Source organism: Leptonychotes weddellii, chromosome 1 (genome assembly GCF_054177405.1).
Source record: "Leptonychotes weddellii isolate Sample4059 chromosome 1, ASM5417740v2, whole genome shotgun sequence".
Lineage (NCBI taxonomy): Eukaryota > Metazoa > Chordata > Mammalia > Carnivora > Phocidae > Leptonychotes > Leptonychotes weddellii.
The window spans coordinates 21,496,177-21,521,525 of record NC_138369.1 but is presented as its reverse complement, the minus strand read 5'-3'; the positions used below and the strand labels follow the sequence as shown (position 1 = coordinate 21,521,525).

The 25,349-nt window shown below is 36.3% G+C and overlaps 1 protein-coding gene and 1 pseudogene across 1 annotated transcript in view; one reads left to right on the top strand and one right to left on the bottom strand.

Moving 5' to 3' along the window:
- DNAH12 (dynein axonemal heavy chain 12) overlaps positions 1-25,349 on the top strand; it is a 151,531-nt gene that overhangs the window by 41,960 nt on the left and 84,222 nt on the right. The window contains exons 13-21 of the mRNA XM_081805771.1: positions 1,494-1,677; positions 1,803-1,943; positions 6,588-6,671; positions 7,190-7,378; positions 14,561-14,680; positions 17,204-17,392; positions 18,520-18,671; positions 21,418-21,556; positions 22,620-22,786. Coding sequence (XP_081661897.1) covers positions 1,494-1,677; positions 1,803-1,943; positions 6,588-6,671; positions 7,190-7,378; positions 14,561-14,680; positions 17,204-17,392; positions 18,520-18,671; positions 21,418-21,556; positions 22,620-22,786 — 1,365 coding nt within the window. The remainder of the gene's footprint in view (positions 1-1,493; positions 1,678-1,802; positions 1,944-6,587; positions 6,672-7,189; positions 7,379-14,560; positions 14,681-17,203; positions 17,393-18,519; positions 18,672-21,417; positions 21,557-22,619; positions 22,787-25,349) is intronic.
- Positions 14,929-15,889, bottom strand: LOC145721493 (NADH dehydrogenase [ubiquinone] 1 alpha subcomplex subunit 1 pseudogene; annotated as a pseudogene).

The window sequence follows — 25,349 nt, the reverse complement described above, 5'->3', positions numbered from 1 at the left end:
GATTACTGGGAACCATATTACAATTTCATAGATTTTAATAGTGATACAAGCCCTACCCTTAATTTGATCCTTGGTGCCAGGTTGAGTAGATGGTTGTTGTTCAAAGGTTTTCCCAGTTTATCTTTTACCAGTTGGGGATGAGAATAAGTTGCCTGTAGGTTCCTGAATTTCTGGACTCCCTTTATTTTCTTTCATTCCAACTTGCAAACTGGCCATTTTTTTTTTCCCCTGGGCTCATTTCTTTCCAATAGTTCTTTGTTAAAGGTAGCCGTCGGCTGGCATTATATACTAATAATATTCTGTTTACTATCCTTTTCCCTAAAATGGCAGTTTCATTAGGTAGATTATCTGTCTTCCAAGTAACCTCAAGGAACAAATAAACCAAATGTTTCATCATTGCATAACATTAATTGCCAGTCTCTTAGCTTCTCATAACAGTTAAATTTGCCACCCACAACCTGGCCTTTAAGCCAGTGCCACATATTTAAGTATTTTTATTATGGGAAGAATACCTTGCTCTTGGGCGTCTGGGTGGCTCAGTTGGTTAAATGACTGCCTTCAGCTCAGGTCATGATCCTGGAGTCCTGGGATCGAGTCCCACATTGGACTCCCCGCTCAGTGGGGAGTCTGCTTCTCCCTCTGACTCTCCCCCCTCTCATGCTCTCTCTGTCTCATTCTTTCTCTCTCAAATAAATAAATAAGATCTTTAAAAAAAAAAAAAGAATACCTTGCTCTTTCTAGGAACCAGTTTTCTGTCAGTAAGGATGGGCTAGGTTATTCTTTAGAAACAGTCAGTCACTAAGACCCAAATCTTAGTGACTTAAAAAAACAAAGACTTACTTCTTATTCATACTGTGCCCACCATAGGTTAACAGGAAGGATCTGCTCATCCTCATTACCCAGGGTCCCAGGTTGTTGGTGCAGTCAGTGTCTCAACATGATGGGTCACTGCTGTGCGAGAGGGAAAAGCTCTGTGAGAAGAGAGCCCTGTAAACTCCCTCACTGGCAATGATTTGTCCCCTGCTGGAAAGTAACACCCATATTTTCCACTTATTACTCATTAGTCACTTAGAATTTCCACAAGAGGGCAAGGAATCCTACTATGTGCAGGGAGAGAGGAGATTCAGAAGTATTTGGCAGAGAGAACCAGGAATTACTGTAGCAAGTAAAGACTTGAGGAATGGGAGCCTTTCCCACTTCTCTCCTTGGGAGGTCCCAAGACTTTTTTTTTTTTTCCAATCTTAAGAGTGTACCATTAAGTTTTCATTCTCATTTGGAGATTTTTTATTATAGTCTCATTTGTAGATCATGGTATTAATGTGGAGAATTTTATAGATCTACCAGTTCAGAAGTTAAATGTATTCTCCTCAAGTCTGAGAAAAATTTGTAGAATTTCAAAAACTATAAATACCAGTATTTTATACACCAGTATACAGGCAAATCATTTACCATTATTTTTTAGAATCTTCTTATATAATTCTTTTCCTTAATAGTTTCATGTTAGTAGGAGAGCCTTTTGCTGCTAAGACAAAAGTTCTACATATACTGGCTGATACTCTAACTCTTATGAATGAACGTGGCTACGGAGAGGAAGAAAAGGTCATTTATAGGACTGTAAACCCCAAATCCATTACTATGGGCCAACTTTTTGGACAGTTTGATCCAGTGTCTCACGAGGTAATCTGCAGTATAAATATTCTCTTACTGACAATGTACATTAAACCAAGAAATTTGAAATGTTTTTAATATGATCACTTTATAGTTTTATAAAGGAAGCTTTCCAATTCTCTTTTCTTCCCCAGTGGACCGATGGTATTGTGGCCAATACTTTTAGGGAATTTGCCTTATCAGAAACACCAGACCGGAAATGGGTTGTATTCGATGGTCCCATTGACACTTTGTGGATAGAGAGCATGAACACAGTATTGGATGACAATAAAAAGGTAAAATCATCATGATTTAAAGCAAAACTGATGCACAATATGAATATACCAAACACTACTGAACCGTAAACTTAAAAAAAGCTTAATATGGTAGATTTAACATAAAATGGTTTTTTTTTTTTGCCACAGTTTTAGAAAAAGCAAAATAGATGCAGACATCCTTAAGCAATATTATGTGTTCAACAACTAATTGACTAGGATTATACATTTAAAGTAAAGGATGCAGCAAGTTTAATAAGCTTATAAATTATCTGTTCAATGAAAACTATGCCGTAGTAAATCCTCTTTATTATTTTTTTTCTCTTTATTTTTTTAATAGAATAAAAGTGTATTAAAACCATTGTGTTCACAGGAGGGCATAGTAATGTACTAGGTGTTATGTTGCTAAGTGACTCCAGTCTTATGATTTCTTACAGAACTTTAATATTTTAGGAGGAAAAAAAAGGGCCTGATTCCTTTTTGAAAACACTGAATGCTTCAGTGCTTGTATGTGCTACATTACCTTAGAAGCTGTGAACTATACAAAAGAACTAGAAAATGGAAATCCTCTAGTATTTGTTGTAATTGACAAATAACATGTAAACTATAAAATGTGACTAATTTTAAGTTCTGTGCTTTTTTAAACCTATGTGTACATTCTCATAACCATCATTTAAATAAATATTCATAAAATTTCTTGCACCTACAAGGTTCGCTCATATTCCTCCCTAATCAGTACATCCTCTCCCAGGGGCAATCACTATTCTGACTTCTACTGTGATAAATTAGTTTTGCTGATTCTTGAACTTCATGAATATAGAATCATACTTCTTAGTGTTTTTCTTCTTGTGGTCAATGTGGTATCTATGATATTCATGTTGTTGTAGTTCCATTTTATTTATTCTTTTTTTTTTTTAAAGATTTTTTTTTTAAGATTTTATTTATTTATTTGAGAGAGAGAGAATGAGAGCACATGAGAGGGGGGAGGGTCAGAGGGAGAAGCAGACTCCCTGCCGAGCAGGGAGCCCGATGCGGGACTTGATTCAGGGACTCCAGGATCATGACCTGAGCCGAAGGCAGTCGCTTAACCAACTGAGCCACCCAGGCGCCCTTTATTTATTCTTTTTATGTCTGCATTAGTATTCTACTATATGAATATATCATAATTTTTTTTTAAAGATTTTATTTATTTATTTGAGACAGAATGAGAGAGAGAGAGAGCTCATGAGAGGGGGGAGGGTCAGAGGGAGAAGCAGGCTCCCCGCCGAGCAGGGAGCCCAATGCGGGACTCGATCCCGGGACTCCAGGATCATGACCTGAGCCGAAGGCAGTCGCTTAACCGACTGAGCCACCCAGGCGCCCTTTTTTTATTCTTTTTATGTCGGCATTAGTATTCTACTATATGAATATATCATAATTTATTTTCATACTTACATGAAATAATTACACTACTAAATAAGCAAATTAATTAGCATTCAAACAAATATGCCAGTACATTGTCATAGGTTGATCATTTATTCATGTTCTTTCTTTCAGTTATATTGATTGAGCTAAGAAGTAATATTGATTCGTAAGAGAGGGGTTAATAAGGATCTGATTCAGAGCCAGGTGGGAGGATTGTCTCGTATTGGATAAGAGGGAAGCAGGAAAGGATAGGTTTAGATATAGGTGAAGGTAGGGATTTGATAGTGGAAATTTGAAGGCAAATCCCTTTTTTATGTTTGATTGATTGATTGTGTGAAGTGGTAGACCCTGGTTCTTTGCACATTGGAGGAGAAAAGGGGAAGATTTAAATGACCTATTATGGAAAATGGGAAAGAGAGCTGCCTAGGAAAGCATAGAAGCATATCTGAGGATTAGGAGTAGTGCCAAGGTCTGCCTTTGGGAGATTTTCCCTAACGGTCTAAGCAGCTTGGATATGAGTGTAGATGATGGTGCCAGACTAGAAGTACACAAAGACTTTTAAAGATATTGGCATGAGAGTGCTAGAAGTGCTAGACCATAGAACAGAAGCTGTTTAATAATGAGGGAAGTGAAAACAGCAGGGATATGCAAATGAAGAGCAAGTATAGTAGGAGTCAGTGGGTGAGAGCACTGCATGTATAGGATGCTGCAGGCAGAGCCGGGCATGCTTGAATTTGGTACTTCAGAATTGTGTAGTGTTCCAGGAGAGAGGTCCCAAGGTATATAAAGTGGGTGACTGGAATGCAGTAGAAAAGTAAGTGAAGACAGGGTAGTCAAGGATCTGAGGGGCTGCCATGTTGAGATGCTCTTCCTCATGAACCCTGGATCAGGCCAGAGTTATAGCAGAGAGAAAGAAATTGAGCCAAGTATCAAAGGCTTTAGCTAATGATGGGAATGCTTGGGTGCTGGTGAGTGATAGCAGCAACCATGATTGTCAAAGAAGCAGAGGGTAGAGAGAGTGGAGTAGAGGATTTGGGAAACCCCATGGGGGAGTGAGGAGAAAACTGACTCCACCTCCCAAATTTGAAGCAAATAGGAGAATGTTTGCTGAAATAATCTGGTAGAAAATAAAAAGTATTCTAGGACAGTACTGTCCAATAGAACTTTCTGCAATGATGGAAATATTTGCATTGTCTAAGAAGGTGGCTACTAGTCACATTGGCTGGCTACTGAGCATTTGAAAACATGGCTTAGTACAGGGTTGCCTGGCTGGCTCAGTCAGTAGAGCATGTGACTCTTGACCTCAGGGTTATAAGTTCAAGCCCCACACTGGGTGTAGAGATTACTTAACAATAAAATCTTTTACGGGCGCCTGGGTGGCTCAGTCGTTAAGCCTCTGCCTTGGCTCAGGTCATGATCCCAGGGTCCTGGGATCGAGCCCCGCATCGGGCTCCCTGCTCAGTGGGAGGCCTGCTTCTCCCTTTCCCACTCCCCCTCCTTGTGTTCCCTCTCTCGCTGTCTCTCTCTCTCTCTGTCAAATAAATAAATAAAATCTTTAAAAAAATAAAAAATAAAAAATAAAATCTTTTAAAAAATGGGACTGGGGCGCCTGGGTGGCTCAATCGTTAAGCGTCTGCCTTCGGCTCAGGTCATGATCCTGGAGTCCTGGGATCGAGCCCCGCATCGGGTTCCCTGCTCTGCGGGAAGCCTGCTTCTCCCTCTCCCACTCCCCCTACTTGTGTTCCCTCTCTCACTGTGTCTCTCTCTGTCAAATAAATAAATAAAATCTTAAAAAAAAAAAATGGGGCTTAGTGCAATTGAAGAACTTTCAATTTTATTTAATTTTAATTACTTAAGATTAAATTACTTAATTAGTTAATTAGATTTAATTAGTTAAAATTAAATATAAATAGCCACATATGACTGCTGGCTAACATATTGGACAATCCAGCTCTAGACCATTCATTTATTTTACAGATAAAAAACAGGTCCAGGAACGTTAAATGCTGCCTTGTTGACATATAACTAGACAGGGGCAAAATTGGGACTACAGTGATGGTTGTAGAGAAGAAACACTGAAAAATAAATGAAGAGGAAGAATTTAAAAAAAGATTTAGTAATGAAATTAACTTGGAATATCAATAATATTAATTGTTAAAATTACTGAAAGTTAATGATAATTCCAAAGGTAGAAGCCAAGGAGATTGAGAAGATAGGATGGCTTTAATAATAATGGACAAGAAAGGAATTTGGCAAAAAGGAAGCAGTTGATAAATTCAGTTTTTTACATATTTGATTGAAGGGGAATGTTTTAGATTGAAAGCGATCAAGGGAGCATAGCAAATGCAATGCATGGTCCTTGATTGAATTTTGGTTTAAAGAGTCAGTTGAAAAGACATTTCTAATACAACTGTGGAAATTTGAGTACTGGCTGAGTTTTACATGATATTAAGGAGTTATTGGTAATTTTGTTACCTGTGATAATGTTATTGTGGTCATAAAGAAAACACCTTACTTTTAAGAGATAAATATTGACATATTTGGATATGAAATGCCATGGTATGCATAATGCTCTTCAAAATACTGTTTTAAAAAACAAAGCAAATGTGGTAAAATGTTAACATCGGTTAAATCTAGGAGATGGGTACAAGAGTATTCATACTATTCTCCATTTTCAATTTTTCTCTTTTTTATTAATAAGGAGATCTGACAACTTTATAAAGTTAGGAGTATTTCTTTTTCTTTTTTTTTTTAAAGATTTTATTTATTTATTTGACAGAGAGGGACACAGCGAGAACGGGAACACAAGCAGGGGGAGTGGGAGAGGGAGAAGCAGGCTTCCCACAGAGCAGGGAGCCCAATGCGGGGCTCGATCCCAGGACCCTGGGATCATGACCTGAGCCGAAGGCAGATGCCCAGCAACTGAGCCACTCAGGCACCCAAAGTCAGGAGTATTTCATGTAATTTTATTAATAGTAAGAATGGAGATTTGTCTCGAATTTTTGCAGTATGTCATGTATTTCTCCTCCTGCCTAACTCTATGGAGGAGAAATTATATCCCTGTTCATAGACTCAGAGATGTTATGTATTTGCTTACCTAGTAAGTAATTGACAGAGCTAGACCTAGAATTACAGTTTTCTGGCTTCTGTTTTAATATTTAGTATATCACAGGATATACATTATCTTATATGTAGAATAAATTTTTATCTGAGAAGTTTGAGTTTTTAAAAAATAAACATTTGAAAAATAATTGCCCTTAGCTTTGCCTTATGAGTGGAGAAATCATTCAAATGTCCCCTCAAATGAGCCTCATCTTTGAAGCAATGGACCTTTCCCAGGCCTCGGTAAGTTCATATTTTAATATAACAGTAGTTTGTGTGTTCACTTGGTCAATAAGTATTTTTTTATTACATGTCATAAGACCAGTTAGGCACCAGGAATACTAAGATGAATAAGACACAGTGTATTTAGGGAGGATAAGAAGCATGCTAATAAATAATCCCACTATACTGCTACATGTAAGTACTTTAAGAATATGGAGGGGGTGAGCATGCAAGAGGGGAATGGGTAGAGGAGGACCGTGGAAAATGTCTGAGTGTTTGATACGGTTTTGAAGGTTAACACTTCTCTAGGGAGATAGTTGGGGCTGGGCATTCCAAATCACAACAAGATGATATGTGAAGACCTGAAGCCACGACAGGACTGGGGAACTATAACTGCAGACATTTCGTCTAATGTATGTGAGGCTGTAGAGGAAGACAGGAGCTAGATCGTGAAAGGCCATAGAGGTCATTCAAGGTAGTTGATAACGGCCACTGGCATAAGAGCAACACTGGAAAAAGAAAATGTCTTTTTTCTCTAGCCGGCCACCGTAAGCCGCTGTGGCATGATTTATTTGGAACCCTCGCAGTTAGGATGGGAACCACTTGTGTCCTCGTGGTTGAATTCCCTGAAAGGACCTCTGCAGGAACCAGATCATCAGGCTCTTCTGAAAGGACTTTTTGGCTGGTTAATAAAACCCACCTTAAAGCTTCGTAAGAAAAATTGCAAGGTAACACTGTAATTCTCTAACCTGTTCAAGTTTCTTTAGTTTCCATTCAACTTGACCTAAGTCTAAAGTCACAATAGTAGGAAAAATAACTAAAATCAGTTTCCCCTTAGACATTGGTATCCACTTTTTAAAATGGGATGTTTATTGTGACAATCAGTAATTCACCTGCAGTTGCAAATAATAGATCCCATGCACAATTCACCCAATTTCTCCGAACGGTAACATTTTGCAAGGCTATATTGTACCACAACAAGGATATTGGCATTGATACTATCTACTGATCTTATTGAGATTCCCCTAGTTATATTTGTACTCAGGTGTGTGTTTTGTCTCTCTGGGTTTCATTTTAAAATGTTTAGTATTTTATAATTTTAAATATAAGTGCAACTTTGTGCCCTTTGCCCAATGTCTCCCCATTATCCCCACATCCCCACACCTGGTGACTACCATTTTACTCTGGTTCTATGCATTCAACTTTCAGATTCTGCATATAAGTGATATCATACAATTTGTTCCTTTCTGTGTCTTTTTTCACTTATCATAATGTCTTAAAGTTCATTCATGTTGTTACAAATAGCAGGATCTCTCTTTTATTTTTAAGTCTGAATAATATTCCATTATAGGTATTTATAGGACAATTTCTTTATCCATTTGTCCATCAACAAACAGTTTGTGTCCATATCTTGGCTATTGGGAATAATGCTGCAATGAACATGGGAGTGCAGATATATCTTTGAGGTACTGATTTCATGTCCTGAACAGGGATTGCTGGATCACATAGCAGTTCTATTACTAGTTTTTGGAGGATCTTCCATACTGTTTTCCACAGTGGCTGTACCAGTTTACATTCCAACCAAGAGTGCACAAGGTTCTCTTTTCTCTACATCCTCACCAAGACTTGTCACCTTTCATCTTTATAATCATCCTAACAAGTGTGATGTGATATTTGGTTTAGATTTGCATTTCCCTGATGATTAGTGATGTTGAATGCCTTCTTACACACCTGTTAGCCATTTGTATGTCTTCTTTAGAAAAAGTGTCTGTGCAGGTCCTTTGCCCATTTTTAAATTGGATTGTTTGTTTTTCTGCTATTAAATTTTATGAGTTCCTTATATATTTTGGATATTAACCCCTTGTGAGATATATGGTTTGCAAATATTTTCCCTCAATTTATAAGTTGCCCTTTCATTTTGTTGATCATTTCCCTTGCTGTGCAGGAACTTTTAGTTTGATGTAGTCCCACTTTATTTTTGCTTTTGTTGCCCGAGTTTTTGTCCTATCCAAAAAATCATTGCCAAGGTCAATGTCAAGGAGTATTTCCCCCATGTTTTCTTCTGGGATTTTTATGGTTTCAGATTTTACATTTAAGTCTTGAACCCATTTTGAGTTGATTTTGGTGTATGGTGTAAGATAAAGGTCCAGTTTCATTCTTTTACATGTGGCTCTCCAATTTTCCCAATACTGTTTATTGAAGAGACTATCCTTTTCCCATTTTGTATTCTTTTATTTTTTTTTTAAGGTTTATTTATTTACTTTAGAGAGAGAGAATGTGTATGTGAAGGGGGGGAGGAGCAGGGGGAGAGGGAGAGAGAATCTGAAGCAGACTCCTTGCTGAGCATGGAGCCCATCACAGGGCTTGATCTCATGACCTATGAGATCCATGACCTGAGCCAAAACCAAGAGTTGGACACTCAAGTGACTCAGTCACTCAGGTGTGCCCCCCCACCACTGCCACCCACTGTGTATTCTTGTTGCCCTTGTTGAAGATCAGTTGACTGTATATGCTTGGGTTTATTTTGGATTTTTGATTGTTTCATTGGCTTATATGTCTGTTTTTACCCCAGTAACATACTGTTTTGATTACTGGAGTTTTGTAATATAATTTGAAACCAGGACATGTGATACTTTCAACTCTGTTTTTAAGATTATTTTGGCTATTCAGAGTCTTTTGTGGTTCCACACAAATTTTAGAATTTTTTTTCTTTTTTTTGCAAAAATTGCCATTGGAATTTTGATAGGGATTGCACTGAATCTGTAGATCACTTTAGGTACTATGGGCATTTTAACAATGTTAATTTTTCCAATCCATGAGCACAGGATGTTTTTCCATTTATTTGTGTATTCTTCAATTTCTTTCATTAATGTTTTATAGTTTTCAATGTACAGATCTTTCATGTTCCTGGTTAAATTTATTCCTAAGTATTTTATTCTTTTTGATGCTATCATAAATGGGATTGTTTTCTTGATTCCCTCTTCAGATAGATCATTGTTGGTGTAAACAAATGCAATTAATTTTTGTATTTTGGTTTTGTATCCTGTAACTTTACTGAGTTTGTTTGTTCTAAAAGGTTTTTTTTGTTTGTTTTTGCATGGAGTCTTTAGGGTTTTCTACATATAGGATCATGTCACCTGCAAATAGAAATCATTTTACTTCTTTTCTGATTTGGATGCCTTTTATTTCTTGTCTGATTGCTCTAGTTAGTACTTCTTGTTGAAAAGAAGTGGTGAGAGTGTGCATCCTTGCCTCATACCAAATCTCAGAGGAAGAGCTTTCAGTTTTACCCCATGGATTATGATTTTAGCTGTGAGCTTTTCATAAATGTCCTCTATTTTATTGCAGAAATTTCCCTTTATATCTACTTTGTTGAGTTTCTTAAAAAGATTTTATTTATTTGTCAGAGAGAGAGCGCACAAGCAGGGGGAATGGCAGGCAGAGGGAGAAGCAGGCTCCCCACTGAGCAAGGAGCCCAATGCAAGACCCGACATGACCTAAGCCGAAGGCAGACACTTAAATCATCTAAGCCACCCAGGCATCCCTTGTTGAGAGTTTTTATCACAAATGGTGGTTGAACTTTGTCAAATACTTTTTCTGAATTTATTGAGACGATCATGTGATTTTTGTCTTTCATTCTGTTAATGTGTGTATCACATTGATTAATTTGCATATCCCTTGTATCCCAGGGATAAATCCCGCTTGGTTATGGTATGTAATCTTTTTGGTGTATTGAATTCAGTTTGCTAGTATTTTATTGAGGATTTTTGTATCTATATTCCTCAGAGATATTGGCTTATCTTTCTTGTGAAGAGACTGGCTTTGGTATCAGGGTGATTCTAGCCTCAAAAAATGAACTTAGAAGTATTTCCTCCACTTCTGTTTTTTGGAAGAGTTTAAGAAGGATTGGTATTAATTCTTTGAATGTTTAGTAGAATTCAGCTCTGAAGTCATCTGGACTTTTCTCTGGGAAGTTTTTGATTACTACTTCAATCTCTTTGTTATTGATCTGTTCAGACTTTCTATTTCTTCTTGATTCAGTTTTGGTAGGTTGTATGTTTCTAGGAATTTATCCATTTCTTCCAAGTTATCCAATTTGTTTGCATGTAATTGTTCATAATTATCCCTTGACGATACTTTTTATTTCTCAGGCATCCATTGTAATGTTTTCTCTTTCATTTCTGATTTCACTCATTTGAATCTTTCTTTTTTTTTCTTAGTCTAGCTAAGGGTTTATTGATTTTGTTTATCTTTTTGAAAAACCAACTCTTAGTTTGATTTTTTTTATTGTTTTTCTATTCTTTACTTTTTTATTTCTATTTTGCTCTTATTTCAGTCTGCTAACTATTGGTTTAGTTTGTTCTTTTGTTGTTCTTTAAGGTTTAAGTTAGGTTGTTTATTTGAGATTTCTTCTTTTTTAATGTAAACATTTATCACTATAAACTTCCCTCTTAGTACTGCTTTTGATGCATCTCATGAGTTTTCGTATGTTGTGTTTCCATTTTCATTTGTCTCAAGATATTTTTTGATTTCCTTTTTAATTTCCTCTTGGACCCATTGGTTGCTCAAGACCATGTTTTTTATACAAATATTTGTGAATTTTCCCATTTTCTTATTTTTACTGACTTTTAGTTCTATTCCATTGTGGTCAGAAAAGATACTTTGTATAATTTAATCTTAAATTTGTTGACTTGTTTTGTGACCTAACATGTGGTCTGTCCCGGGGATTGTTCCATGTGAACTTGAGAAAGAATGTGTTTCCTTCTACTGTTGGGTGAAAAGTTCTACATATATCTGTTAGGCCCATTTGATCTATAGTGTTGCTCAAATCTATTGTTTCTTTTCTGAGTTTCTGTTTGGATATTCTATTGCTTATTGAAAGTGGGATATCAAAGTCCACTACTATTATTGAATTATTGCTGGCAATTTCTCCTTTCAGATTTGTCGATATTTATTTTATATACCTAGGTGCTTTGATGTTGAGTGCATATATATTTACAATTGTTGTATCTTCCTGTTGAATTGACCATTCTGTCATTGTTATGACCTTCTTTGTCTCTAAAGACAGTTTTTACTTAAAGTCTACTTTATCCAATACAGATATAGCCACTTCTGATTTCTTTTGGTTACCATTTGCATGGAATATCTTTTTCTATCCCTTCACTTTCAGCCTATGTGTTTCTTCTAGACAGTACACAATTGGATCTTGGATTTTTATCCATTCAGCTACTCTTTTTATTGGGGAATTTAACATTTTTTTTTTAATTTTATTATGTTATGTTAGTCACCATACAGTACATCATTAATTTTTGATGTGGTGATCCACGACATGTTTACATTTAGAGTAATTTTGATAGGGAAGGATTTACTATTGCAATTTTGTTAACTGTTTTCTGTTTGTCTTATGTTTTTTTGTCCTTCTTTTCTCTCTTGATGTCTTCCTTTGTGTTTCATTGTGGGGTTTTTTTGTTTGTTTTTTGTTTTGTATTGGTAGGTTTTGATTCGTTCTTTTTTTTTTTTTTTTTTTAAGATTTTATTTATTTATCTGACAGAGAAAGACACAGCGAGAGAGGGAACACAAACGGGGAGTGGGAGAGGGAGAAGCAGACTCCCTGCCGAGCAGGGAGCCCGATGCGGGACTCGATCCCGGGACTCCAGGATCATGACCTGAGCCGAAGGCAGTCGCTTAACCAACTGAGCCACCCAGGCGCCCTTGATTCGTTCTTTTGTGTGATTTCTATAGGTATTTTTTTAGTGGCACTAAGGGGCTTACATAAAATATCTTAGAGTTATAACAGTCTATTTTAAGCTAATAACTTTGTATACAAGAACTCTCCACTTTTACCTCTTTCCCATCTACCTTATATGCTATTGATGTCACAATAACACTGATTTGTATTATGTGTCCATTAACACAATTTACAGTTGTTTAAATACTTTTATCTTTTAACTTTTTTTTTTTTTAAAGATTTTATTTATTTATTTGAGAGAGAGAGAATGAGAGAGAGCACATGAGAAGGGAGAGGGTCAGAGGGAGAAGCAGACTCCCCGCCGAGCAGGGAGCCCGATGCGGGACTCGATCCAGGGACTCCAGGATCATGACCTGAGCCGAAGGCAGCCGCTTAACCAACTGAGCCACCCAGGCGCCCTATCTTTTAACTTTTATAGCAGAATTAAAAGTGATTTTCCCACCACCATTATAGTAATATCCACCTTTGGTTTTATATTGCTTAAGTTATACCTGAATAAACCCAGAGGTAAAATGTATGCCTGTTAAACTCTTTGGATAAAACCATGGTGACTAAATTTTAAAATTCCTAATCATTTTCCATATCTTAAAAGTATTTTAAATATGTGGCTTTTAAAATTTACATGTATATTTAGTATTTTATGAGAAAACTTTATATATTATATTAGTGTCTTAGGGCTGTCATAACAAATTACCACAAACTTGGTGGTTTAAAGCAACAGAAATTTATTCTGCCACAGTCCTGAGGCTAGAAGTCTGAAATCAAGATGTTGGCAGGGCCAAGCTTCCTCTGGAAGCTCTAAGGGAGAATCTTTCCTTACCTCTCCCAGCTTTGGCTTCCAGACATTCCTTGCCTTCTGGCTGCTTAACTCCAGTCTCTTCCTTCGAGCTCACGGGGCCTCTAACTCTGTCTCTTCAGTGACTCTTAAAAGGATTTAGGGTCAGATATTCCAGAATGATCTCCTCATCTTGAGATCCTTAGCTACATCTTCCAAGACCCCTTTCCCAAATAGGATCACATTCATAAGTTCCTGGGATATGACATGGGCCTCTCTTTTTGGGGACTACCAGCCAACCTGCTTCACACACACATACACACACACACACACACGTGACTTACATATAAATAAATATATTGATATTGGGAAGGGAAAAGTGGTATTCAGTAGATTTTTTTCATCCTAAAATATTATTTTAGAGATAGGAAAAATATTCTGCACCTAAGAAAAAATGAATTCCACTTTGTGAAAATTTTATACAATGTCTTCATAGAGAAAATATAAAGTCATTTTTCAATTTTTTAATTTTAAAACTCTAATACTATATGTTGCAAATAATAGAAAATAGGCTCCACCTTTCTGATGAGTGATGGATTTTCTTCTCATAGTTTATTCCCATATTTTTCACATCTAGTTAGTCCTCAGGATCTATTGACTTTTCCCTCCTTGCTAACTTTTATCTGTCCTCTCCTCTCCTCTCCATCCAGGTTCCTCTGACCATCCACTCCTTCCTCTTATAGTAGCCTCAGTTCTGACGTTTGTAATTTCCTACCTGAATCAATATAATAGAGCTGTTCTGGTCCAGTCTACATCCTTCTACCAGAATGATGGTTCCAAAATACAAATTCATTCCATTAACTTCATTTTCTGTCTGACTTATTTCACTTAGTACAATACCCTGTAGGTCCATCCAAGTTATTGAGAATGGCAAGATCTTTCTTTTTTTATGGATGAGTAACATTCCATTGTATATATATCACACTTCTTCATTCATCTATCGATGGACACTTGGATTGCTTGCATATCTTGCCTATTGTGAATAATGCTGCAATATACAGGTGTGCTTATATCTTTTTGAATTGGTGTTTTCATTTTCTCTGGGTAAATACCCAGGGGTGGAATTACTGGATCACATGGGACTTCTATTTTTAAATTTTTCAACAGCCTCCATGCTGTTTTCCAGAGTGGTTGCACCAGTTTGTATTCCCACCAACAGTGCACAAGGGTTCCCTTTTCTCCACATCCTCACCCATACTAGTCATTTTTTATCTTTTGATACTAGCCATTATGACTGGTGGAAGAGTTTTAAAAATGAAACATTTGGCTTTTTTTATTCTCCAAAGAAGATGAAAGTAAAGTATCTTACTCTTTTCACTTTGCAGGAACTGATTCCTACAAGCGATAGCAATGTGGTTGTATCGCTCACACGCCTCTTTGAGGTACTACTCTGTAATGTGCTGGAAAATGATCCTACAAGCAAGCATATTCGTGTTTGGATTATGGTAGGTTTTATACTTAATGTAATTTTTCATTTACAGAATAAAATGTGCCTCTGGAATTGATAATTGTATTGAGGGAGACATAAGATCCAGAGCTGTTTTTTGGTGAGCACCAAAGGAATAGCTGAAGGCATTGAAGTCACCCTGACCTGGTATTCTGACTTAAAAAAACATTTTAAAGAAAGTAAAATATGCCCAAATGAACCCAAACTGTCTTTTTTTTTTTTTTTTTACTTTTTTGTTGTTTTTATCATGCACTACATTAATACACTGCATAACCTTCTAGAAGGGGTAGATGAGTAAGACTGAGTTATTTTTCATCAATCAGGAAAATGCTTCCTTAATCGATATTCTCCAAACTCTTTGACACATAGTAACGATTAACTCCAGAGACCCCGCCTATCTCTTTGCATCAAACTCCACTGATATGGATAATAGGCAACCCTTTTTTCCTTGCCCCTGTTACTGAACCTGTGGATGTGCACCGGCTATGCCGGGGATGACCAAGCACACGGCCATGACACCGATCCCGGGCAGGATCTCGAACCACATCGCAGCGTGGTTGCCAGAGCCAAACCCTTGCCTTCCTGGCCCAGTAAAGGTGACCTGGCCTCCTAAACTGTCTTATTATTTATGAAAGATCATAATTTGATAAACAATAAGGTGACTTAATATTAATCCAGTAGCAACTTTAGGTGAATTAATTTTGTCTTAAGGTTAAGTCATAATGTAGGCTGCTAAAAGCTGGCTGTGGGAGACCAGAAACAGGCATCCAACCAGTTGGGTGGAGCGTTGCCATCAGGGTTCATAGGGTACATCGCTGGGGGGATGTCTGTGGTCTAGGTAGCTAATGTCTAGGGGTCAGAGAAGACCAGAGAACAGGACTCTAAGGGAGCCAGAGGAAAGAGGTATTTGGTTCTCTTCCCTGGTCTGTGCTTCTTTCCCATCTGCGACCTTATTCAGAAATATCTTTATCTTCTCTACTGAGTCTACCTTCTCTTCTACTCTGTGATGATTGGGGTTCCCTCCTAGTGCCTCCCCTTCACGTTGTCACCACAGAAAGTCCTCTACCTCAGACACCTCACATTCCCTGCTGATCTTCACCTCCTTTCCTGCTCCCTTTTCACCGTTATTAGAAGAAACTGAACAGACATGTGTGAAGCTTAATTTATTTATATTCCTTTTTCTCCCAAAGTTTGGAACTCCCTTTCACAGAACTAGTTTTTAATATTGTTCCATACCTATCAGTGTTACCTGTTTATAAAATGAGAGCATTTTAGGAATAGTTCACCTATATAACCTTCATTTTATATCTGTATCTGTAGAGAGAGAGATATAGACCTGTATGTATGACCTTCATGTTATATCTCTATCATCTCTATCTCTATCTATCTATCTCTATAAAGTTTCATTCTATTGGTAAGCCTAACTCCCTCAATTTTTTAAATGGTTCAGAATTACTTTTAAAGATTAATATAAATTGATACCTGGTTAAAAATTTTCTCTTAAAGTATATTTGAGGGGCTCCAGGCTGGCTCAGTCAGTAGAGCATGTGACTCTTGGTCTCAGGGTCATGAATTCACGCCCCACATTGGGTATATAGATTACTTAAAAAAAAAAAAGAAAAACATATTTGATTATATTATATATATATATATATCCACTCCTTCCTCTGGATATATATATATATATATATATATATAAAATTTGGTAGATTTTTTAAACTGGATAAGCATGTACCTAGAGTAAAATTCAAAAGGCAAAAGTAGGTTTTCTATCCATACCAATGCCCTAGCCACCTGCAAGGAAACCACTGTTACCAGTGCCTTAGGTAGCCTGTTAGAGGTATTTGATCCATACTCTCTTTTATATGAATACATTTTTACACTTTAGCATATTATACATACTGATTTGCATCTTTTCTCACATTGTATCTTGGAGATTGTTCAAGATCTGTATACTTATTGAGTTACTTTTTTAAACAGCTGCATGTATTCCAGTATACATAACATAATCTCATTAAACAGACCCTTATTGAAAAAAGTTGCTTCTTATTTTTGGCTGCAGAAACAGTGCTGCAGCAAATATTCTTGTGCATACATCATTTTACAGGTGCTAATATATTTAAGGACAAACTCCTAAAAGAGGAATTCCTAGATCATTTGATATGGGCATGTTATTCTTTTTTTTTTTTTTTTTTTTAAGTAGACTCCACACCCAGCATGGAGCCCAATATGGGGCTTGAACTCACAAACCTGAGATCAAGACCTGAGCTGAGATCAAGAGTCAGATGCTTAACCAACTGCACCATTTAGGCGCCCTGCTATGGGCATTTTAAATTTAGATAGATAGTGCCAGAGAAATAATGTTCTCTGTGACTTAGCTGTGCTCTATTCCACTTTATCTGTAGACCTGGCCTTTTCCAAATATGTTGACCAGGCCTCCTTAATATGTTAAATTTTAGTTAATTTGTTAAAAAATTGCTCTTAAATAATTAGTTTAAATTAATTTTTTTTAAACCAATAGGCTAGCTTTATATTTTCTTTGATTTGGTCCATTGGAGGAAGTTGTGATACAGATGGTCGGATCATTTTTGATACTTTCCTACGGTCAATCATACTGGGAAGAGATGAAAACAACCCAGTGCCTGAATCTGTGGGTAAATGGGAATGCCAGTTTGATGAAAAAGGTCTGGTCTATGACTACATGTATGAGGTATGATATAAAATACTAATTATGATAAGTTCTAAAACATCAAGTATTGGATCAGCAGGCAGAACTGGGTTCCCATCCTGATGTTGTTTTAATCCCTGTGGTTGGCGTTTTTGTCCCGTCTCTTTAGTTTCTCCTCCTTTGACTTGTGGATAGTGTAGATAAACTTTCTTTAGGACTATTTTATAGTTTCAGATTTAAATTAAATCTATTTTATCCACTTTAAAAAATTCACAAAAAGATTCTTTTAAACAGCAAGCATCTGAATAATCATTGGATTCACGCAAATTTGATTTCACAGAGACATAAGATCTGCAGAGAGCCTTAAGTACAACTTTCCCTAAATCTCATGATTTACAGATAAAGAGGCAAGCCTAGAAAGGCAAGTGGCTAGCAGAACCAAGACCCGAATCCAGCTGTCCTGGCTACCAGAGTAGAAATCTTTCCCTACACCAGGCTAATACAGAATTTTAAGAATATGACCAGAGAGAGAGTTTAATCCTCATTAGTCACAGTGGGAAGTCAATAAAATAATCTCTAAAACCAAAAAATCAAGAGATGATAACACAAGCATATTCTTTGAGTTGGAGATGAATCCCAAAATGTCCAGCTTAAAGAGGTAAAGATAGAGTGGCTGCTGGAGAAGAGAAAACAAGAGTGGGAAACTGTTTTCCCAACCTCTTTAAAAGTTTTGACTCTAAAATATGTGCATATATAACTTTGATAGAAACGAAAGCTTAAACTTAAAAAAATTAAGAATATGAATTACTAAAGAAACATTCACCCAAACTTGCAAAATTACCACCATCCAGACACATGCCATATATGTGTACAATTTGCCAGGAAATAGGAAAAATTTTTGATGGTATTCATAGCACTGAAGCAGAGGGATAATCAATCCAAAGAAAAATGTGTGTTTCTTAAATTGGGTGGTGGATTCATGGGTGCTTATTAATTTACTTCATGACTAGAAAATGTTATATACATTATTTTAGATGACTTACCCTCTAAGAAGGTTTTATTATGATGATAAACTAAGGTTTTTAAAAGCAAATATGATATCAGTATGTTAAAGGGCCTTTCAGATACCAAGTGCATGGTTGTATTTTAAAACTTATGTTCTCTTGTAGTTGAAAAACCGAGGTCGCTGGCTCCATTGGAATGAATTAATTAAAAGTACTAATTTGGGAGAAAAACGTGTCAGGATTCAAGATATTATAGTCCCTACAATGGACACAATTAGATATACATTTCTAATGGATTTGAGTATTACCTTTGCAAAGTAAGAAACTCTGTTATGAACATGCATTTTAAATATAATGGGACCATTCTAATAGGATCGTAGGATTTTCTTTTTTTTAAGAGAGGGAGAGAGTGGGAGAAAGAGTCAGAGGGAGAGAGAGAATCCCAAGAAGGCAGCATGGAGCCTGATGCAGGGCTCGATCTCACAAACCTGAGATCATGACCTGAGTTGAAATCAAGAGTCATATATTTAACCCACTGAGCCACCCAGGTGTCCCAGATCATAGGACTTTTGAAGTAAACTTGGAGGTCATCCATTTTCAGATAACAGACCCTGAGGGACTAACTGACATGCCAGCAGTGGCCTCTGTTACTAGTGGCAAACCTAGAATCCAGGTTTTCTATTGCCTACACCAAAAATTAGCTGCTATACTTCGTTGCCTCATAAACTACCTTATGTTTATTGTATTAGTAACAGCAGACTAAAGGTCAGTTGCAGTGTTATTGGTAAACAGGTATGCAGTCTACACCTCAAAAGTTTAGTATGCTCCTGAGTATCGACTATGATCCGCATTCTCCCATTTAGCATTTTTCAAGTCTGTCCTATGTCAGTTTTTCATAACTTAAGATGAACATGGAAATCTCAGACTTAGACCAGAAGAGCACATCAAAGAAGAGGACATGAAACTTAAAAGCCTAACATGTACTATAGGCATATTCACACCAACTTTTCTAATAATGTTCTTGTTTTTCTTTTAAAAACGTTAGGCATAATTTATCATTAATACTATTTAAACTAGACAGACTTACATTATATGCATGAATGTCATGGTTGGTTTGTTTTTGATGAAGAACCTGTTTCTTGGGGCACCTGGGTGGTTCAGTCAGTTAAGTGTCTGCCTTCGGCTCAGGTCATGATCCCAGGGTCCTGGGATTGAGCCCCGCATCAGGGAGTCTGCTTCTCCCTCTCCCTCTGCTACTCCCCCTAGCTTGAGCTCTCTCGCTCAAATAAATAATAAATAAAAAATCTTAAAAAAAGAACCAGTTTCTTAGTGAATTTTCCAACAATTTTATCTTGTTTATTAAAAAAAATTAAAGGAAAAATAGCCCATGAGAATATTATTGTATCCCTATTGTTACATTTAAAAAAATTTTAAATCCAGTGTAGTTAATATACAGTGTTATATTAGTTTCAGGTGTACGGTATAGTGATTCAACGCTTCCATACATTACTCACTGCTTATTTGTTACATTTTTGCATTTCGAGGCTAATATTGAAAAAGGCAAGGAAGGGACTTGCCAATTCTGGGAAATTCCTAGTATAAGAGCCCTTCTGTTCCATGAACCACTTGCCAGAATAATGCTTTTTAAACAATTTTTAAAATTGTTTTAGAATAATGCTTTTAAATGAATACATCAAATACAGAGTTACAAAGGAAAGGACATATTGAAACACATTAAAATATTAAACACATTAGAGCTATGGTAGTAATACGTGTGCTGCTTTACTGACACATTAAATAATACAGTCTAGCAGTGGGTCTGATGCCTATCATAATTTCAAAGAAGTAATAGGCATAAGTGATAATTTTGAGACATCTGTAACCATTGTAATATTTAGAATAATATCTGTGATTTCTATTAGTGACAAAGACACAGGTACAATTGATACAATTGGTCCGTTTTAGTTAAGGATAGTAAAAGTCAATATATAACCTTTTTGTCATCCAAGTTCACAGATTCTCTGGACACTGTCTAAAAATTTCTTCCATTTGTCCATGGGCCCCAAGTTCAGCACAGTATTTTATTAAAAACTTTTTTTAATAAATAGCTTTCCATAAGGCAAGTGTTACTCAGACTGAAACATGTAGGTGTACTTTCAGGGGCCACTGTAGTTCTAAAAGAACTTTAATTTTATGTTTATGCTTCAATGATAATTTTTTAAATTAATATTAGCATAATTTGGGTCCCTTAGATGACCTCTTAGAACACTGTGCTCAGGTTTAGCGCCAGTCCTTGTGTTTGTCTTTGTGTATTGGGTGGTGCCAAGTTATCCATCAAAGGGTCAGTATTTAATTTTTCATTCTAAACAGTATTTCTCACGTGGGATTCCCCAGAGTTCTGTGAACATAAACTCACAGGATTTTTTTTTTCCATTTTAAATTAATAATGATCACTCAAGAATGAGAAACCCTGTCTTGAGGCCCCACTGAATAGAGAATTCCTTAGAGTTTGCTTTTGGACAAATGTTTTCAGTTAGTAACTGATTCTAAAGGCTATTCTAAAATGCTATTTTAGATTTTAAAATGCTATTAACAGGTATAATATAACTATTAGCTTTAGACTTCACTGTCACCTAGTTTTTTAATAACTAGGAAACAGCCTAAACCAGTCTTAATGTCATCATCTTATTAGTCTCTTACACACTGTACCTCCAACTAAAAAGTACAAATATGTCACTTTTCTGAGGAGAAAAACTTTAGCTTTCTTTGCCGAAAAGCAAAGCATCTTATTACTTGTTTATGAGTGTTTTTGGAGTATAGCAATGTTACATCTGTCCAAATAATAGTTTGTTACTATTAAAGTCTCAGTAACAGGAAGCAAAAGTGTGTGCCAATCATCACTTTTACCAGTCTTACATGAAATAACAGTGGTAGATTAAAATGTGAATTTTTAGATGAAGGTGATTTCATTACTTAAGTTTTCAACGAATTCCAGCCTTCTGTAGTAGAAATGGTATTCTGACTTTTTCTCTTTTTTAATGATATGTTCATTGTTTCATAAAGGCCACTGCTTTTCGTGGGTCCGACGGGTACAGGAAAATCAGTGTATGTGAAGGATAAACTAATGAATCACTTGGAAAAGGACCAGTATTTCCCTTTTTATGTTAATTTCTCTGCACGGACCAGTGCCAACCAGGTTCAGGTTAGTTTAAAGCCAGAAACATGGGTCCATAATTAACTTTTTTTTGCCTTATTTGATTAATGTTTAAAATTGTATATTAAATGAGCAGCTGTGTAAGTCTTCTATAAATTTAAATGAAACTTCAGAACTTTTGTTTTTGGGATAAGTAAGTTTTTTAAAAGTTGTAAGGACGAAAGTTCAAGAGAGCATTTAAAAAAATTTATGTTCCCATTTTTATTAATTAAATTCCTGGGTTATAAATTATTTTAAACATACCTATTTAAAAACAAAGGATAAAAGACACCGCAATTAACTGATAATTTCCAAGAGCATGGTAATGTTGTAATCACATTCAAGGGAACATTTTTGCATTAATTCTGAATTATTGAGTTTTGTCATCCTTTTTTTTTATTAAGCCCAAGAAGAAACCACAATTGATAGAAGAGACTGGGGGGAGAGAGAGAGAGAGAACTTTCAGTTGTTCTTTCTAGACTCTTCTAGGTGGTCCTTAAGGGCATTTGCTGCTTACTGAAGTTCTGTCCATGATCATTCAAGCCATGGACTATTATAAGACCTTACGTGACAGGAACCATGCAGTTGTGCATTCCCTTCTTTGTGCCAAGTTGAAAGTTCTGCATGAGACCTTTTCTAGTCACTATTATAATCATCCATGCCTAAATTTATGTCCATTCTCACCTGTCCTATGGGGCTCATTTCTGTTGTTTTAAGCCTATAGAATTCCTTTTATTTCAAAATCTTATAAATTTAGATTAGTGCTTTTAGATATTGAATAAGTTAGAGTTAATAGATATGTTGGGGTATCCAACAAGGAAAATATTTTGTGTTTATGTGCAATATAAATATATAAATATGTATATATAACAATTCTGAGCACATAGAAGGATTTCAATAAATGCTCTTTGATATTGAACATAAGGTTTGATATCACCCTAAAAATGAATAAATATAAACACACACACAGTGCTTCCTGGCTTTATTTCCTTATATAATTAGACTGTAAATTCTTTTCCCCCCCTGGTGTTAAGTATGGCTTTAAATACTACTATTCTTCTTTATATTTTAGAATATTATTATGGCTAGATTGGACAAAAGACGCAAAGGAGTTTTTGGACCACCTATGGGAAAGAAGTGTGTAATTTTTATAGATGACATGAATATGCCTGCATTGGAGAAATATGGAGCTCAACCTCCTATTGAATTACTACGACAATTTTTTGACTGTGGGCACTGGTAACTATTTAACTGGAGTCTTAATTAGCCATGCTGAAGTCATTTTTGTTCTCTTTTTCTATTTTAGTTTCTCACATCAAAGTAATCCATTTTTTCAAGTTACTTATGGAAGAAAATGGTTACTTAGATTTTTTTATACAGAAATTTTTGGAAGACTTTAATTTTTTTTATGACAGTCTTTCCTGTGAATGTGTGAGTTAGATTACTGGGATGAATAATCCAGTATTGGAAATGTATTTATTCAATAATGGAATAAATTCTTTCCTTTTCAATTATTATTTTCAATCCTTGAAAATAACTTACAGATTACATCTTTCAAAGTACTATTCTCCAAGGACTGAGAATTTGTGGGTAGGCTTCAACCTAAGTAACCATAATCAGCATCTCATGTTTCTGCCATTTTAAATTCTCTGTATTTTCTGTGACTGTTTGGGACTACCCGTATCTTTGAGATAGCGTGGTTTTGACACCAATTCCATAGATAACTCTTCTGCTCCCTCCATCCCATTTTTTTAAAAAGACTTATTTATTTATTTTAGAGAGTATGTGTACATGCCGTTGGGGTGGCGGGCAGAGAGAGAGGATCTCAAGAAGACTCCCTGCTGAGTGCAGAGCCCAGTGCAGGGCTAGATCTCATGACCCAGGAGATCATGACCTGAGCCAAAATCAAGAGTGGATGCTGAATTGACTGAGCCACCTAGGCACCCCACCCTCCATCCCATTTTTATGATGCTATGGTTAGTTTCCAACATGTAAGACATTGTGTCTTTTAGTTAGGATTAATAATTCTTCATTTCCTCCTCATACTTTTCTAATCCCCAGTATGCATGATTTTTTTTTTACCTAAGGCAAGGATAGACTAATTTTGAAGCTAAGTCATATTTTAGAAATACATTTTTGTTATTGCTTCAGGCCCTGGGACTCCTGCCTCCAGGAGTTAACTGCTGTTAATAGTGTATTCCCTATTCTGTCAAGGTTTTTTTCTATGCAAATATAGCTTTATTTTTAAAAATAGACTCCTATTACACAATGTTTTATAACTTATTTGCACTTAAAATTTTTTTGAAAACCTATCCATATTGTTTATCTCATTTTATTGGGTTTTTATTTCTCATTTTGTTGATTTCTAATACAGTTTAAATGTGTGGATCCTGCCATAATTTACTTAACAAGCTCCCTACTGAAAGTTATTAGGATTGCTGCCAAAAAAGGTCGTATTTTCATACTTTCTGCTAGGGATACTGGTAAAGACTGATTTCTCCCACATCCCCTGCCCCCTTTTTGCAAGAACTTCAGTGTTAAAGGACTTAATGGCCTATCAGTAATAAGCACATTTTCGATCTGAGTGGTTCCAACTAAATTGAGCCACTTATATATTTCTTTCCTTTTTTTTTTAAAGATTTTATTTATTTATTTGAGAGAGAGGGAGAGAATGAGCCAGGGGAGAGGCAGAAGGAGAAGGAGAATCAGACTCCTTGCTAAGCAGGGGGCCCTACATGGGGCTCGATCCAGGAACCCTGTGATCATGACCTGAACCAAAGGCAGACACCCCTATATATTTCTTTCTAATTAAAATTTCTTTAGACCTTTGTTGTTCCCCGTTGGGTCTCTTTTTAACAAAAGTGTTATAGGTACTATTTAGATATTTTTATGTACTCTGAAGATCTGAGATGCAAAAACAAAATCAGGACTTTCTGTAAGTAGTATGACTGTATGATTGTTTGAACTGGAACATTTCTGAGCATAAAAGAGGTGTGTTACTAATAATTACTCCAGGACAAGCCCACTCAGAATTGTCCTAGGCAAAATGGGACATATGGTCACCCTACCTATAACCAGCTACAAACAGGAATAATCTCTCATCCATGCTTCTGGATTTGGAGTGAGGAGAGACCAAGCAGAGAGTCAAATTGGAAAGAAGAGTAGGAAAGAAAGGGAAGGGCAAAAGGAAGGGACATTCCCACAATAGCCAAACTGTGAAAAGAGCCAAGATGTCCATCGACAGATGAATGGATAAAGAAGATGTGGTATATATATACAATGGAATATTATGCAGCCATCAAAAGGAATGGAATCTTGCCATTTGCAATGACGTAGATGGAACTGGAGGGTATTATGCTGAGCAAAATAAGTCAGTCAGAGAAAGACATGTATCATATGACCTCACTGATAGGAGGAATTCTTAATTCTTAATTAAGAAATTAAAGAATTAAAAAAGAATTAAAAAATTCTTAATTAATTCTTAATTTGTTTGAGGAAACAAACTGAGGGTTGCTGGAGTGGTGGGAGGTGGGAGGGATGGGGTGACTGGGTGATAGACACTGGGGAGGGTATGTGCTATGGTGAGCGCTGTGAATTGTATAAGACTATTGAATCACAGACCTGTACCTCTGAAACAAATAATACATTATATGTTAAAAAAAAAAAAAAAGAAGATAGCAGGAGGGGAAGAATGAAGGGGGGGAAATTGGAGGGAGAAGTGAACCATGAGAGACTATGGACTCTGAAAAACAAACTGAGGGTTCTAGAGGAGAGGGGGGGAATGGGTTAGCCTGGTGATGGG